This window comes from Schistocerca serialis, chromosome 10, assembly GCF_023864345.2.
Source record: "Schistocerca serialis cubense isolate TAMUIC-IGC-003099 chromosome 10, iqSchSeri2.2, whole genome shotgun sequence".
NCBI classification, from domain to species: domain Eukaryota; kingdom Metazoa; phylum Arthropoda; class Insecta; order Orthoptera; family Acrididae; genus Schistocerca; species Schistocerca serialis.
In genome coordinates, this window is record NC_064647.1 from 249,628,936 (window position 1) to 249,643,530 (window position 14,595).

The 14,595-nt window shown below is 44.2% G+C and overlaps 1 protein-coding gene across 1 annotated transcript in view; it reads right to left on the minus strand.

Annotated features, from left to right (window-relative positions):
• Nucleotides 1–14,595, minus strand: part of LOC126425185 (luciferin sulfotransferase-like) — a 65,025-nt gene that overhangs the window by 16,556 nt on the left and 33,874 nt on the right. Inside the window, exon 6 of the mRNA XM_050088139.1 lies at nucleotides 2,988–3,082. Within this exon, the coding sequence (XP_049944096.1) occupies nucleotides 2,988–3,082 (95 nt within the window). The remainder of the gene's footprint in view (nucleotides 1–2,987; nucleotides 3,083–14,595) is intronic.

The window sequence follows — 14,595 nt, forward strand, 5'->3', positions numbered from 1 at the left end:
CAAAAATATACACTCCTGGAAATGGAAAAAAGAACACATTGACACCGGTGTGTCAGACCCACCATACTTGCTCCGGACACTGCGAGAGGGCTGTACAAGCAATGATCACACGCACGGCATAGCGGACACACCAGGAACCGCGGTGTTGGCTGTCGAATGGCGCTAGCTGCGCAGCATTTGTGCACCGCCGCCGTCAGTGTCAGCCAGTTTGCCGTGGCATACGGAGCTCCATCGCAGTCTTTAACACTGGTAGCATGCCGCGACAGCGTGGACGTGAACCGTATGTGCAGTTGACGGACTTTGAGCGAGGGCGTATAGTGGGCATGCGGGAGGCCGGGTGGACGTACCGCCGAATTGCTCAATACGTGGGGCGTGAGGTCTCCACAGTACATCGATGTTGTCGCCAGTAGTCGGCGGAAAGTGCACTTGCCCGTCGACCTGGGACCGGACCGCAGCGACGCACGGATGCACGCCAAGACCGTAGGATCCTACGCAGTGCCGTAGGGGACCGCACCGCCACTTCCCAGCAAATTAGGGACACTGTTGCTCCTTGGGTATCGGCGAGGACCATTCGCAACTGTCTCCATGAAGCTGGGCTACGGTCCCGCACACCGTTAGGCCGTCTTCCGCTCACGCCCCAACATCGTGCAGCCCGCCTCCAGTGGTGTCGCGACAGGCGTGAATGGAGGGACGAATGGAGACGTGTCGTCTTCAGCGATGAGAGTCGCTTCTGCCTTGGTGCCAATGATGGTCGTATGCGTGTTTGGCGCCGTGCAGGTGAGCGCCACAATCAGGACTGCATACGACCGAGGCACACAGGGCCAACACCCGGCATCATGGTGTGGGGAGCGATCTCCTACACAGGCCGTACACCACTGGTGATCGTCGAGGGGACACTGAATAGTGCACGGTACATCCAAACCGTCATCGAACCCATCGTTCTACCATTCCTAGACCGGCAAGGGAACTTGCTGTTCCAACAGGACAATGCACGTCCGCATGTATCCCGTGCCACCCAACGTGCTCTAGAAGGTGTAAGTCAACTACTCTGGCCAGCAAGATCTCCGGATCTGTCCCCCATTGAGCATGTTTGGGACTGGATGAAGCGTCTTCTCACGCGGTCTGCACGTCCAGCACGAACGCTGGTCCAACTGAGGCGCCAGGTGGAAATGGCATGGCAAGCCGTTCCACAGGACTACATCCAGCATCTCTACGATCGTCTCCATGGGAGAATAGCAGCCTGCATTGCTGCGAAAGGTGGATATACACTGTACTAGTGCCGACATTGTGCATGCTCTGTTGCCTGTGTCTATGTGCCTGTGGTTCTGTCAGTGTGATCATGTGATGTATCTGACCCCAGGAATGTGTCAATAAAGTTTCCCCTTCCTGGGACAATGAATTCACGGTGTTCTTATTTCAATTTCCAGGAGTGTATATGGGGAGCAGACACGGACGGGGGGATCAGCCTAGCCAAGATATGTGCTTCAGATGGTGAAATCCATTCAGACAAGCGACGTTCACGAAGCGCGTATCATTGTTACGCAGAGCCTGCGAACGAGTATCTAGAAAATGGCGAAGCTGGTCGGATGTTCACGTACTACTGTCTTGAGCACCTAAGGAAAGAGGTAGGACGACATTGAAACTACGACCAGGCGCCGAATGTTTGGACGTCGACGGCTCTGCACAGAAGGTCGGGTTCGGAGGCTCGTCGCTCTGTGAAGTAGGATAGACGGTGATCTGAGGCATCTCTGCCGAATGATAAATTTTGCGTTTACAGTCAGTGGATTTAGGTGTTGTGGTAACCAGTTTCGTTACAAGACCTTGTGGTCAGTAATAGTTGTACCCCTCATGGTGCTCTCTATTTGCTGGGGATTACTTGTTGCCAAGAGGTCAAGTGTGTCTCCGCAACCATCTACACTTCTAACGGAGTCCTCAACTAATTGTTCAAAATAATTTTCGGCGAAGGCATTTAGTACGGTTTCGGACGACGCTTTATGTGTAAACTATGTAAATACGATTTTGCCGGACAGCCGGCGTCTTCTCGAAGCGTCTGCCAGTTGAACTTCTCTCCGGGGTCAGACAAACCAGTGACCATTCGTGCTTCCCTTTTTTGTAGGAGTTCAATACCGCCTCTCAGGTATTCCACCGGGTTCTCCAGCCTTGCTCACGTCTAGCGATTTCAGCGTTTGCTCAGCGTCACTGACAGTAATACCTATACACCATGCGATTAAAAGTCTCTGGATACCAATTAGAGAACAGAGGACTTTAACATGGCCCTCTACGATGGCTTCACCTCTGCTGGGGACGCTGACTGGCCATTCTTCCTCAAGAGCCGGAACCAGAGTACGGAGTGATGTTGGATGCTGGGAGGTGGAGCGAAGCCGACTTTCTAATTCACCCCAGAAGGTGTTCCGTTGGGTTCAGATGGTGACTGTGCCAGCTAGACTACTTCTAGAAATCTGGAACACACGAGCTATTCCCTGCGGTGATTTCAGGCGATTTTTTACAACCACCCACCGCAATGCTCCAACGTCCTTGTCTGAGAGAACCTGAGTGTGTCGTCGTTGCTTTGCGGAGAGACTCCAGAATCGCATCACTAAGAGCAGACGTGGACAGCTGTAGAACTACTGACGTGTCACTGACGGGTTCGTCACTCAGATGACACCCACTGACCAGCCAGTGAGCCCTGCTGGCCGCTGACCGCTTCTGCTGCCGCCGCTCCTCTGCGGCGTTCCCCACGTCCTTTTATACTGGCGGTCCACCCCTGCTGACAGCTGGCGGTCAGCTTCGCTTTACACAGGCGTGTGAGAATACTCGTCGTCAGACAGCGTATTCCTACACTTTAGCAAGAGTCTGGTACTCAGCCACAGTTACATTTTATGTCTACTGCTTCAATACTTGTTGATGGCGCTGGCTTAATAGTTTCATTCAATAGAGCTAATAAATATTGCTATATTATATATATATTATTGCTACACAGAACTCACCTGTTTCATTTCTTCATAGGTGTTCCACAGGATATTCGGCTCATTCCGCAGTTTCCAAAATTCCAGGATGCTTGTCCAGTAGGGAGTGAATTGAACTGCAAGAAAGACAGTACGTTTTACCATAAACTCTATGATTTTTGTTTGTCTAAGCGACAAACAGAAGGGGTTTGGAACACATAAATTAAGTCATCAGTAGTTCTGCAGTGAGGAGAGAGGCGTGTGTTAAACGCATCAGTGGGGTGACGCGCAGAGTTTTGGAGAGGCCGAGATGAACGTGGTGCTAGATGGAGGGGGGGGGGGGGGGGTGCCAGTGCGTGCGTGGGTGGGCGGGGCGACCGGCAGGGCGTGCGGCGCTCGGCCCCGTCACCTCGACTGGAACCGCCTGTTTTAACTGACCCTGACGTAACAACACTGACAGCGTGATATTGTCTGTAAGTGGTGGTCCCCCGCTGCAACTCGACGTGAACAAGACCGCTGCGGTTTCAGTCACTATCGCGTCATATCTTCTGCTGTCCTCTGTGACGGTACGTCACATAAATGGACATTTTGAGAAAGGAAAAGGAAGTTTTTGTTATGACACGTGTGAATTATAAATTACTTCAAAACTTTGTACGTGTGCGCGATGTATGGTTCAAATGGTTCAAATGGCTCTGAGCACTATGGGACTTAACAGCTGAGGTCATCAGTCCCCTAGAACTTAGAACTACTTAAACCTAACTAACCTAAGGACATCACACACATCCATGCCCCAGGCAGGATTCGAACCTGCGACCGTAGCAGTCGCGTGGTTCCGGACTGAAGCGCCTAGAACCGCTCGGCACACCGCGGCCGGCGCGCGATGTATAACAAATAGTAAAGAATGTATGTTATTATTATCAAAACACAAATATCGATGTAATTAACAAAACACAGTTATTTTGGTATAATCTCTGTGTAACATAGGCCATGAAGATCAGAGACAATGCTTTGATTGAACTAGCTCTCCTGTTTTGTTTCGTCTAGCGTTAGGCGGCCATTGTAGTGCTGTCTGATAATTGACGTAAGTTTTATCTGTATTTTGAAAAGTATAGTAGAAATTGTCATTAGAAAGTGTGTATTATTGACGTAGTTGTCACCTCTCATGATTGCAACTATTAATTATAATTAACAAAGTTTTTACAGAACTTACGCTGATTGTAATATTTCATTAAAATATCATGTCATAATATTAAATGTAAACGCGAGAGACTTCTCAGTTTTGATCTTTCATTAATTTCAAAGTTGAAAAGAGTCAAAATAGATTTAGTTTATTAATATTTAGAATACTGATTGAGTTCAGTATGTTTCATTTTGGCCGCCTAACGGCAGACGCGATTCTCTCCAGTTTTGCCTTGCAAATAATGAATAAGAAATATTCAAAATCATTACATTCCGCAATATCTCAGTTAATCTTTATGTAATTTGGTACATAAATAACCAGTAGCCCCTGAGACCCATATTAATAATTACAGTTTGGGTAAGAATACGCATATTTTCTTTTCTAAATAGCAGCGCTCACGCAAACTATTTATTAGAAGGCGGTGAGTCGCGCGCAGTGTTTAAAAAATATTATATCGTACGTACTTCGGGGCAACCGATGTCCGTACGAGTGTTATCGCGGTATAAGTTAATTAAAAGTCTCATGCTAGCCCATAATATTTAAAGCCACCCCAACCAAAATCATAAAATATATCATTATAAAAAAATAAAAATATACACTTACACCGTGATTCTTCTCTGATCAGTTAGTTTGTCTGCTAAAACTGGAAGTGAAAGAAGAACGAGAAGGGCAACAGACCAAACAAATGGAGGAGTTTGGTCTACAGTTATACTTTCTGATCGCATATTAATTGCTATTGAAATAAAGTTTACTGCACCAAGAATTGATGAGACCCCTGCCAAGCGTAATGAAAAAATAGGTAGATCTACTGATGCACCTCCATGTGCGACGGCTCCTGCTAGTCGAGGGTAAACTGTTCACCCTGTACCAGCACCGCTATCTAGCATAGATGCCCTTCCTACATCTTTCCATTTCTAGTTGGCGACATTAAATTTTTGGACTTTTGCTGCATTTAAACTCCGTGTTTCATATCCGTAGGCCAGTACTGGCAGTATGCACTGGCTGTAGACTTTCCGCCTAAGCTACAGAGGCAATTTAGTTCTGAACACAGCATTCGGTTTCCCAAATGAACTGCAAGTCACTTTTACCCTGTTGTTTCTTTCCTAAGATTGTTTTCATATGTCTCAAAGTTTAGCAGTTCATCAAGTATTTGTATAATTTGTTTATTAGTATCTCGGTGCCAGCATACTAACTGTACACTTTGTTGGTCTTACTGTAGTTAATACTGAGACCTGTAAAACTCTTCTCGGATTTGCAGCCGGATCTTCAAGTCGACGCAATATTTCGACAGCCCGGCTGGCCGTCATCTTCGGGTGAGAGACAAGCTACTGCTGCCGAGGCCCTGCCACAGTGGAGCCGGCGCCGCACACAGGCCAGCGAGAGGACGGCTGAACCTTTCTGGAGTTATCAGTCTGGCTACGCTACAAGAGAGCGCTGTGCATCACGGAGGGAAATTCCGAAAGACTGTGTTGTGCAAAGAATCGGGCCACATACTTCTTCCTCCCTGATTTGTTCCACAAAACGAGCACCACATGAAAATCAGAGAAATCGGACCACATTCGGACCCTCACCGACAGTCATTGTTCCCACACACCACTCGCAAATGCAACAAGGAAACGGGGGACACGACGATGCTACCACAAGTACCCTCCGCCACACATCGTAACGTGGCTTGCGGGGTACAGGTGTAGATGTAGACTGCAGCTCACTAAACACTCTGAGTCCTGCCCTGTAGTGAGCCCAACACAGGTCCCACGCAGACCGTTATCCGAGCAGCTGGCGGACCCGCTGCAGAACCACTCGGGGAGAGTCCTTAGAAAATGTAGTCCATCAACAAAGGAGATGGCTTACAAAACACTCGTTCGACCTATACTTGAGTATTGCTCATCAGTGTGGGATCCGTACCAGGTCGGGTTGACGGAGGAGGTAGAGGAGATCCAAAGAAGAGCGGCGCGTTTCGTCATAGGGTTATTTGGTAAGCGTGATAGCGTTACGAAGATGTTCAGCAAACTCAAGTGGCAGACTCTGCAAGAGAGGCGCTCTGCATCGCGGTGTAGCTTGCTCGCCAGGTTTCGAGAGGGTGCGTTTCTGGTTGAGATATCGAATATATTGCTTCCCCCTACTTATACGTCCCGAGGAGATCACGAATGTAAAATTAGAGAGATTCGAGCGCGCACGGAGGCTTTCCGGCAGTCGTTCCTCCCGCGAACCATACGTAACTGGGACAGGAAAGGGAGGTAATGACAGTGGCACGTAAAGTGCCCTCCGCCACACACCGTCGCGTGGCTTGCGGAGTATAAATGTAGATCTAGATGTAGATGTAATGGGTGCCCCCTGTCCCCCCCCCCCCCCTCCCCTGCCACGGTGGTCACACACTGTTTGTTTGTGCCCTGGCCAGCGCCGTTCGTGGGAAGGTGGACCATGACCACTCGCTTCCCCGTATCGCAAGGCACGTGCTCCACAGTCAACAAAGCGACTTGGCGACTTCCCGTGTTCCCACGTAACTGGGCGCCGCAGTAGAAGTGGGAAAAACCGACCGCTTAAAACCGACAGCGGTGTTTTAGTTCTCAATAACCGACACCCTTTCCTACATGTTTGTAACAATATCAATATGGATTAGCCACAGGAGCAGTTTTAAAAGTTTTCGTTTTAATAAACTTTTTGACAAAAGGAGTAATTTTTATTCGTGAAATTTGAATTGGTTTGATATATTGCGTTCTGATGGAAAATGGGAAAAGCAACCAGTGTTATTTCAACAGCAATGGCGACAGAAACTGGCAATAGATACATAAGATGATCGGTATTGCATAGCTCAGACAATAATGTAGCCGTTGCCGTGCGTCGCGGCTTAAGGTACGCGCGTGCGTCCACTGTTGGAGACTTTCCCCCCCCCCTCCCCCCCCCACCCACCTCGTCTATACGGCAGTTCGTCGGACACCCGTTGTATTGGTGATCAAAATTCTTCTGCGTATTGTGCCGCGTCATTGCTAAAAACTAACAACAATAATAAACTAAAACCGACGTATCGGCCGAATTGCAACGACCTTCCTCGTGCCCTGAGGAAGACCGCTGCAATTCGGCCGAAACGTCGGTTTCAGTTTATTATTGTTGTTAGTTTTTAGCAATGACGTGGCACAATACCCACAAGAATTTTGATCACTATGACACCGGCCGTGGAAGCCTTCGTTCTTATACCCATTGTATTGCTGAGTGGCACCAATCTTAGTCTGGAAATATTTTCCCGAAGTGACGAAGCAGTGAGCTACGAAGTCTCATTTGCTTTAAAAAATTAAAGGTTTGTCAGCCATTTCTATGAAATAATGAAAGAGGAAGGAAACTATGGTAACAGTGATAAATCAAAAATTTAACAAAAATTCATTTATAGTATTTAATAGAAACAGTAGCTCATTTGCTGGCTCTGTCTGCATAACAGCCTCTATCTCCTTGAAGCCCTTGAAAGCGCACAAATTAACACGAAACACAGAGTTCTTTAATCTGAGTTCTCGCCCTTGGCACTGACTATTCGTATTGCTCAAACAGTGCTATGATACCCGATTAGAACATGATTTTCGAGCAGAGTTTCAAAAAATTATAATCAATAGGAGAGTACTGATGATTTTGTTGTAGTTTTCAACCACTTATCACCTTTCGAGGACAGCAGTGAACGGTAGATGGAGTAATGTTTCTTTGATTTGCCTATTTAATTTGATATGTTCATTTTATGTCTCTTGAAACTGTGGGAGTCAACATTATTTCCGTCTTATTTCGATTTCTAACATTTTTACAGGAAATATTAGGAATAAAAAAAAATCGTTTATTTCAGAAACAGCTTATTTCGAGCGATTTTGAAAGTCAGGTTGAATTGGCGTGGAAAAAAAAGCCAATATAACCGAAAAGCAGTTTCTTCAGGGATAACCAACATCCCTACACCGGAGCAGAGGACGTAATTAGCTTGTTACATGTTCCATAAACCATTTGAACATTTCTTTTACCCTGGAGAAATTATTTTAACTTAAAAACTTGCTTTGCTACCTGTCAGATATTATCGGGCAAATGGCCAAACATTTTTGTTGCTGCATATCGAACTCCTCCCTGAGCTACTGACAGCTTTGATAACGAGTCGTTTTCCCCCTCTAGTGTTGTAGGTATGTACATAACTGATGCTGTCAAACTATGATGGGTCGTTTATCATGGATTTCATTAGAGAAAATGTGTACTGTGATGGGGCAGTTAAAATGCCTAGCTCCTTGTACAGGTACCTACATGACACCCATCAGTGAACACCATACATTATTCTTACTGCTCGGTTTTATGCAATCAGTGCCATCTTCATAAATGATGACTTACTCCAGAAAATTATTACGTAAAACATTATACAGTGGAAATATGCTAAATATGTCAGGAGGTTGATTCTTTGAGATATATATATATATTATATATATATATATATATATATATATATATATATATATATATATATCAGAATTATAAGAAGTATCTGATCTTAACTTTTTGAGAAGCTAAGTAACGTGCCTCTTACAATTCAAGTTTTCATCAACATAAACACCCAAAAATTCCGGATATTCTACCTATTTACTGACTCCTGCTCATGTGCTACAGCAGTTCTGAGTATAACTGTTGTAAGGAACTGAATATAGCGTCTTTTCTCTAAATTTAGAAAGATTCCATTTTCTAAGAACCACTTTACATTTTTTCTGATAAATATTATTTACCATATCTTCTGTTCTTTCCTCTCTAATGATATTTATTATAACACTAGTATCTTCTCCGAACAGTATCAGTTATGCTTGTTGAATGTTAAGTGCAGTGTCATTGAAATGTATATGAAATAGGTGTGGAACCAAAATTCAACACTGTGGGACTCCATTTGTGATTTCTCCCCAGTCACTAAAATTTCTACCTATCCCACGTTGTTTGAATTATTCATCGCAACTTTTTGCATTCTCTCTGTTAAGTTCCATAAAAACTTGAAGTTTTCTGAGAGAGTAACATGATTTATACAATCAAACGCCTTCGAAAGATAAAAAAATACCAACTGACGGTATTTTATTATTTAAGGATTGTAATATTTTATGAGTGAATATATAAATAGCATTCTCAATCAAGATAACCTTCTGGAATTCAAACTGTGAAGTGCTAAATAAACTATTTCTACTTAAGTGTTAAACGACTCTTGAGTACATTACTTTTCCGAATATTGTGGAGAACGATGTCAGTAAGGAAACTTGATGACAACTGTTTAAGTTTGTCTTATGACCTTTATCATGAACAGGTTTAACAGTTGCATATTTTAACCTGTCTGGAAAAACTCCCTGTCCCGGTGATGCGTGATTCTAAGGACATTACTTATTAATTTGGAATAACATTTCAGAATTCTGTTTGATGTTCCATCAACATCAAATGACCTTTTGTTTTTTTTTTAACTTTTATCACTCCATTAAATTCACTGAACGGCATTCGTGCTACTTCTAGTGGCTTAAAGTTTTGTGGATGGAATGACATTTTTAATACTCTTGCTTCTTCAACTGAACCAATGAATAGTATTTTTGGTGCTACATTTAGAAAGTGATTGTTAAAGGTATTCGCAAGCTGCTGATTATCAGTCGGAACATTGTCATTTAGTTTAATTGTTATGGAATCTTGTACACTGGCTGGCTGTCCTATCTCCTGTTTGACAATATCCCACATAGCTGTAATCTTACTATCCGCATAATTTATTTCTGTCACGATGTGCACACTTCTAGACGCCTTAAAGACTTACCTTAAAATACTACACTATTTTTTGCACTATGAAAGTAACGTCAGACCTAAATTTATTCTGGCATCCATATAATTACACTCTTCCTCTTACATGAGATTTCGGTTCCCTTAGTTATTCACGATTTACTTCTGGATAATTTTTTAGGAAAGGAACTCTCAAATACTGACACGAATTTACTATGGAATAAACTGAATTTTACATTACCATCTCTTTCACTCTATACCTCATCCGGCGTCACTCCTTTTAACATGCAAAACTCCGCTGTTAGCAAACGTCACCAGCTACTTGCCTTGTGCTGCACAGTAGTATCGCAGCGTTGCTGTCCCACGGCACACACTACCACATCAGTGCTCCATTTCTCAGGGACGACCCAGTCCCACTACGGGGCTCTGCAGCTAGACACCATGTTGAAATACCGTAGTGGGCTACTTGTTAGATACCAAGTAGTCTCATTTATTTATGTATAAATATGCAACCAGCCTTTTTTTAAATTTTTGATACGTTTTATTGTATAATAAACGTCATCAATCATCTCATAAATTTACTCACGCAGAAAATCACCATTTTAAATCACATGTATCGTTCGTCATCCACAAAATACGTCCAGTTTCACTGTGCTGCTTCTTAGACATCATACAGCCCTACATTTGTGCCCTACGTCCAAGAAGCCATGCAGTCCTACTACACTGTCGCAGTCCTCACACGGGAAGCACCCCAGCTCGTAGGGTTACAATTGAAGCAAAATAACGTTAAAATACAGAAATGTGCGTGTTCTACCACCCATCAAAGCCGTGTATCTGTAAAACACTGCATTTGTGTACAGTCGGTGTCTGAAGGTTAACAAACCTAACGACCGCAGAAGCGCAAGATACTGCGTAAGCTGGACCGTGTAACAGTCAGTTATGAGCAGGAGATTCACAAGGCTACTAAAGGACGTATTACTCGGCAAAAAGTTAAACTTTTGCTTGTAACAGGGCGCACAGCACGGTAAAAAGAGCGAAGCACCTGGAAGACACGGTCGGTTGTCGATGCAGCTTCATAAGCGTAAACACTATAGGGACGTATGTAAATGACTGGACATTGCGGAAGATAAGGTCGCTAACAATAATATCTATAGTCGATGACCGGTTTCGGTAATCAATGTTATCATCCTCAGATCTCGACAGACAGGTTATTGCATGTGTTTTGAAATAAAAGTGAACGTACTCTTTCTCAGGAATAGGCATGACAAACTTGTTGTTGTTGTTGTTGTTGTGATCTTCAGTCCTGAGACTGGTTTGATGCATGCTACTCCATGCTGTGCAAGCTTCTTCATCTCCCAGTACCTACTGCAGCAAACATCCTTCTGAATCTGCTTAGTGTATTCATCTCTTGGTCTCCCTCTACGATTTTTACCCTCCGCGCTGCCCTCCAGTACTAAATTGTTGATCCCTTGATGCCTCAGAATATGTCCTACCAACCGATCCCTTCTTGTCAGGTTGAGCCACAAACTCCTCGTCTCCCCAATTCTATTCAATACCTCCTCATTAGTTATGTGATCTACCCATTTAATCTCCAGCATTCTTCTGTAGCACCACATTTCGAAAGCTTCTATTCTCTTCTTGTCTAAACTAATTATCGTCCATGTTTCACCTCCATACATGGCTACTCTCCATACAAATACTTTCAGAAACGACTTCCTGACACTTAAATCAATACTCGATGTTAACAAATTTCTTTTCTTCAGAAATGTTTTCCTTGCCATTGCCAGTTTACATTTTGTATTCTCTCTACTTCGACTATCATCAGTTATTTTGCTCTCCAAATAGCAAAACTCCTTTACTACATTAAGTGTCTCATTTCCTAGTCGTAGGGTCAGTATTGCCTCACGTGTTCCAACATTTCTACGGAATCCAAACTGATCTTCCCCGAGGTCGGCTTCTACCAGTTTTTCCATTCGTCTGTAAAGAATTCGCGTTAGTATTTTGCAGCTGTGACTTATTAAACTAATACCTCGGTAATTTTCACATCTGTCAACACATGCTTTCTTTGGGATTGGAATTATTATATTCTTCTTGAAGTCTGAGGGTATTTCGCCTGTCTAATACATTTTGCTCACCAGATGGTAGAGTTTTGTCAGGACTGGCTCTCCCAAGGCCGTCAGTAGTTCCAATGGAATGTTGTCTACTCCCGGGGCCTTGTTTCGACTCAGGTCTTTCAGTGCTCTGTCAAACTCTTTACGAAGTATCATATCTCCCATATCATCTTCGTCTACATCCTCTTCCATTCCCATAATATTGTCCTCAAGAACATCGCCCCTGTATAGACCCTCTATATACTCCTTCCACCTTTCTACTTTCCCTTCTTTGCTTAGAACTGGGTTTCCATCTGAGCTCCTGATATTCATACAAGTGGTTCTCTTTTCTCCAAAGGTCTAATTTTCCTGTAGGCAGTTTCTATCTTACCCCCAGTGAGATAGGCCTCTACATCCTTACATTTGTCCTCTAGCCATCCATGCTTAGCCATTTTGGACTTCCTGTCGATGACAAACTTAAAAGAACTAATACACATTTATTGACGACATACATCTATCTTACATCAGTCACAACAGAGTATACCGTGGCATCGACGGCACCGCTAGACTAGTACTTTTACTGCTATTTTAAGACGTATGCGGTAACGCGTCTGTCGAAATCTGATGATGGTAACTCTGATTACCGAAACCGGCCATCGAGGACTAAGATTATTTTAGCGATCTTGGGAAAGAAGTTTTTCTCCTCTAATGTATTATCACTGATCGCCCGTTGCGGCTCAAAATGAGTGAAGTGAGTGACCAGAGTTGCAAATCTCTGTGACAGGTAGGGCGGACAACAGACTGCCCGAGTGTCGTTCGTGCCTAGCGCTCTCCTCAGACCTGGTGGGGCGTGTGAGGCATACGGACAGCATCGGCGTCGAGTGGTCGTTGTGAATGACACGCAGATGCCGCGTACTCGTGCGAGGCGGCGTTACCAGCGGTGACAGGCTCTGGAAGGGTCCTCGTTGTAGGTCTCCACTGGGCCGACCGGTCGAAATGAGCAAACATCCAGATCTGTGGGGCGCCCCGTGTTGCAGCGCGTGAGAACCTGGGGGCAGGCTGGCTCACTGTCGGCATCCCGGCCGACCGAGTCTGACCGCGACTGGGAAGGCCTGCCGCGCCGTGTTATGCACCGAGCACAAAGCAGGTGACCCCTCCACATATACACCTGTGATTCGAGAAAAAGTAATGGATTTTCCGCAACGTTCTGTGCCGTCCCTTAAGCCGTCGGCACACGGGTCGTGCTGTCGAACGTTAACGTTGAGCGTGCCAAGTTTAATGTGCTTTTGAATGCTCAGGAACGATGCGACTTGTGCATACGGTAGGTGGGCTCCAATGCGGTATACGCGATGGCAACGCACTCCAGCGGCAGTTGTGGGATGTTTCTAGTTCGTAAATCACACTGTTTACTCAAAAGGCGCGCCTAAAATTCCGTTATCTCTATTAAAACGCCCATTTCCTCCATTGTTCATATCGTAGTCACGTTGTTCTATATGTAATATAGAAACTTCAGTATCGATATACATGTTTTAAGACGAAAAGGAGAGTACCATATCCAATCAATAAGGACACAGCCTTATAGAAGTTCCATTACAAACAGTGCGACAGAATTTTGCGATACTTCTCCACTTAAGATAAACACTATTTTATCTTTCTCATGTTTTAGTAAAGCCCTAAGGTCATTCTTACTTGATCACTGTTCCTACCCAGTAGCAGAATCTTTAGAACATATAAATCACGGACTCAAAAGAAAGAGGATCAAAATATATTTATACAAGTAGCGCAAGTTGTCCTGTAGATTAACCCAATCGAACAAACTCACTCCTCAAAAAGAGGTGAACTTATACTTACATAGCATCAAATATTGTAGTATATACTTACATTACACTAATAATAAAGCATCAGAACCTATTATAAACACGAATGTTAGGAAAAAAATATTTAGAGTACGCGAGACGCGAACCATCATCAGATCACGTAACTGACCACGAATCATCAACGCTACTCACTTTTTTTTTCATTTTGTTCGTTATTAATCGTTGTGCTTGGTCGTTGCGGACGTCGCAAGACATCCTGTTCAAGTTCGGTGGTTGGTCCTTCCACTCAGCTTTTTTATTACAGAGGCCAACCGGCTCTCTGACCGAACACGCTGAGCTACCGTGCCGGCTCCTAATTTATTTTGTTCGTTATAGTTCGTTGCAATTGTTCGTGGCGGACTTCCCCTGACGTCCACTGAAGTTCGTTATTGATCCATTCACCCAGTTATTTTTGTTACAGAGGGCTGCCAACCCTCTGACCGAACACGCTGAGCTACCGTGCCGGCTAACTTCGCTACGTGACAAGAATTTATTTATGGCATATTCTAACATGTCCCCACTTGATAAATGCTTTAACCGTAGCTATGTTACTAACTGAAATTTAATTATAACCAATTGTACCAAAAACAATGTGCTTTTGGTGGATTTTCAGTGTGTCGCTACATTCAAATGACATACTCTCATAATACGCAAGTTACAATAATTCTTTTCCCACTAATATGATGTTTCTCATTATCTAACTGCAAAAAATCACACAGTTAACAACGGGTTTTCGAGTGATTCTCAATTTGCTGGTGCTCAGAAACGACATACATACG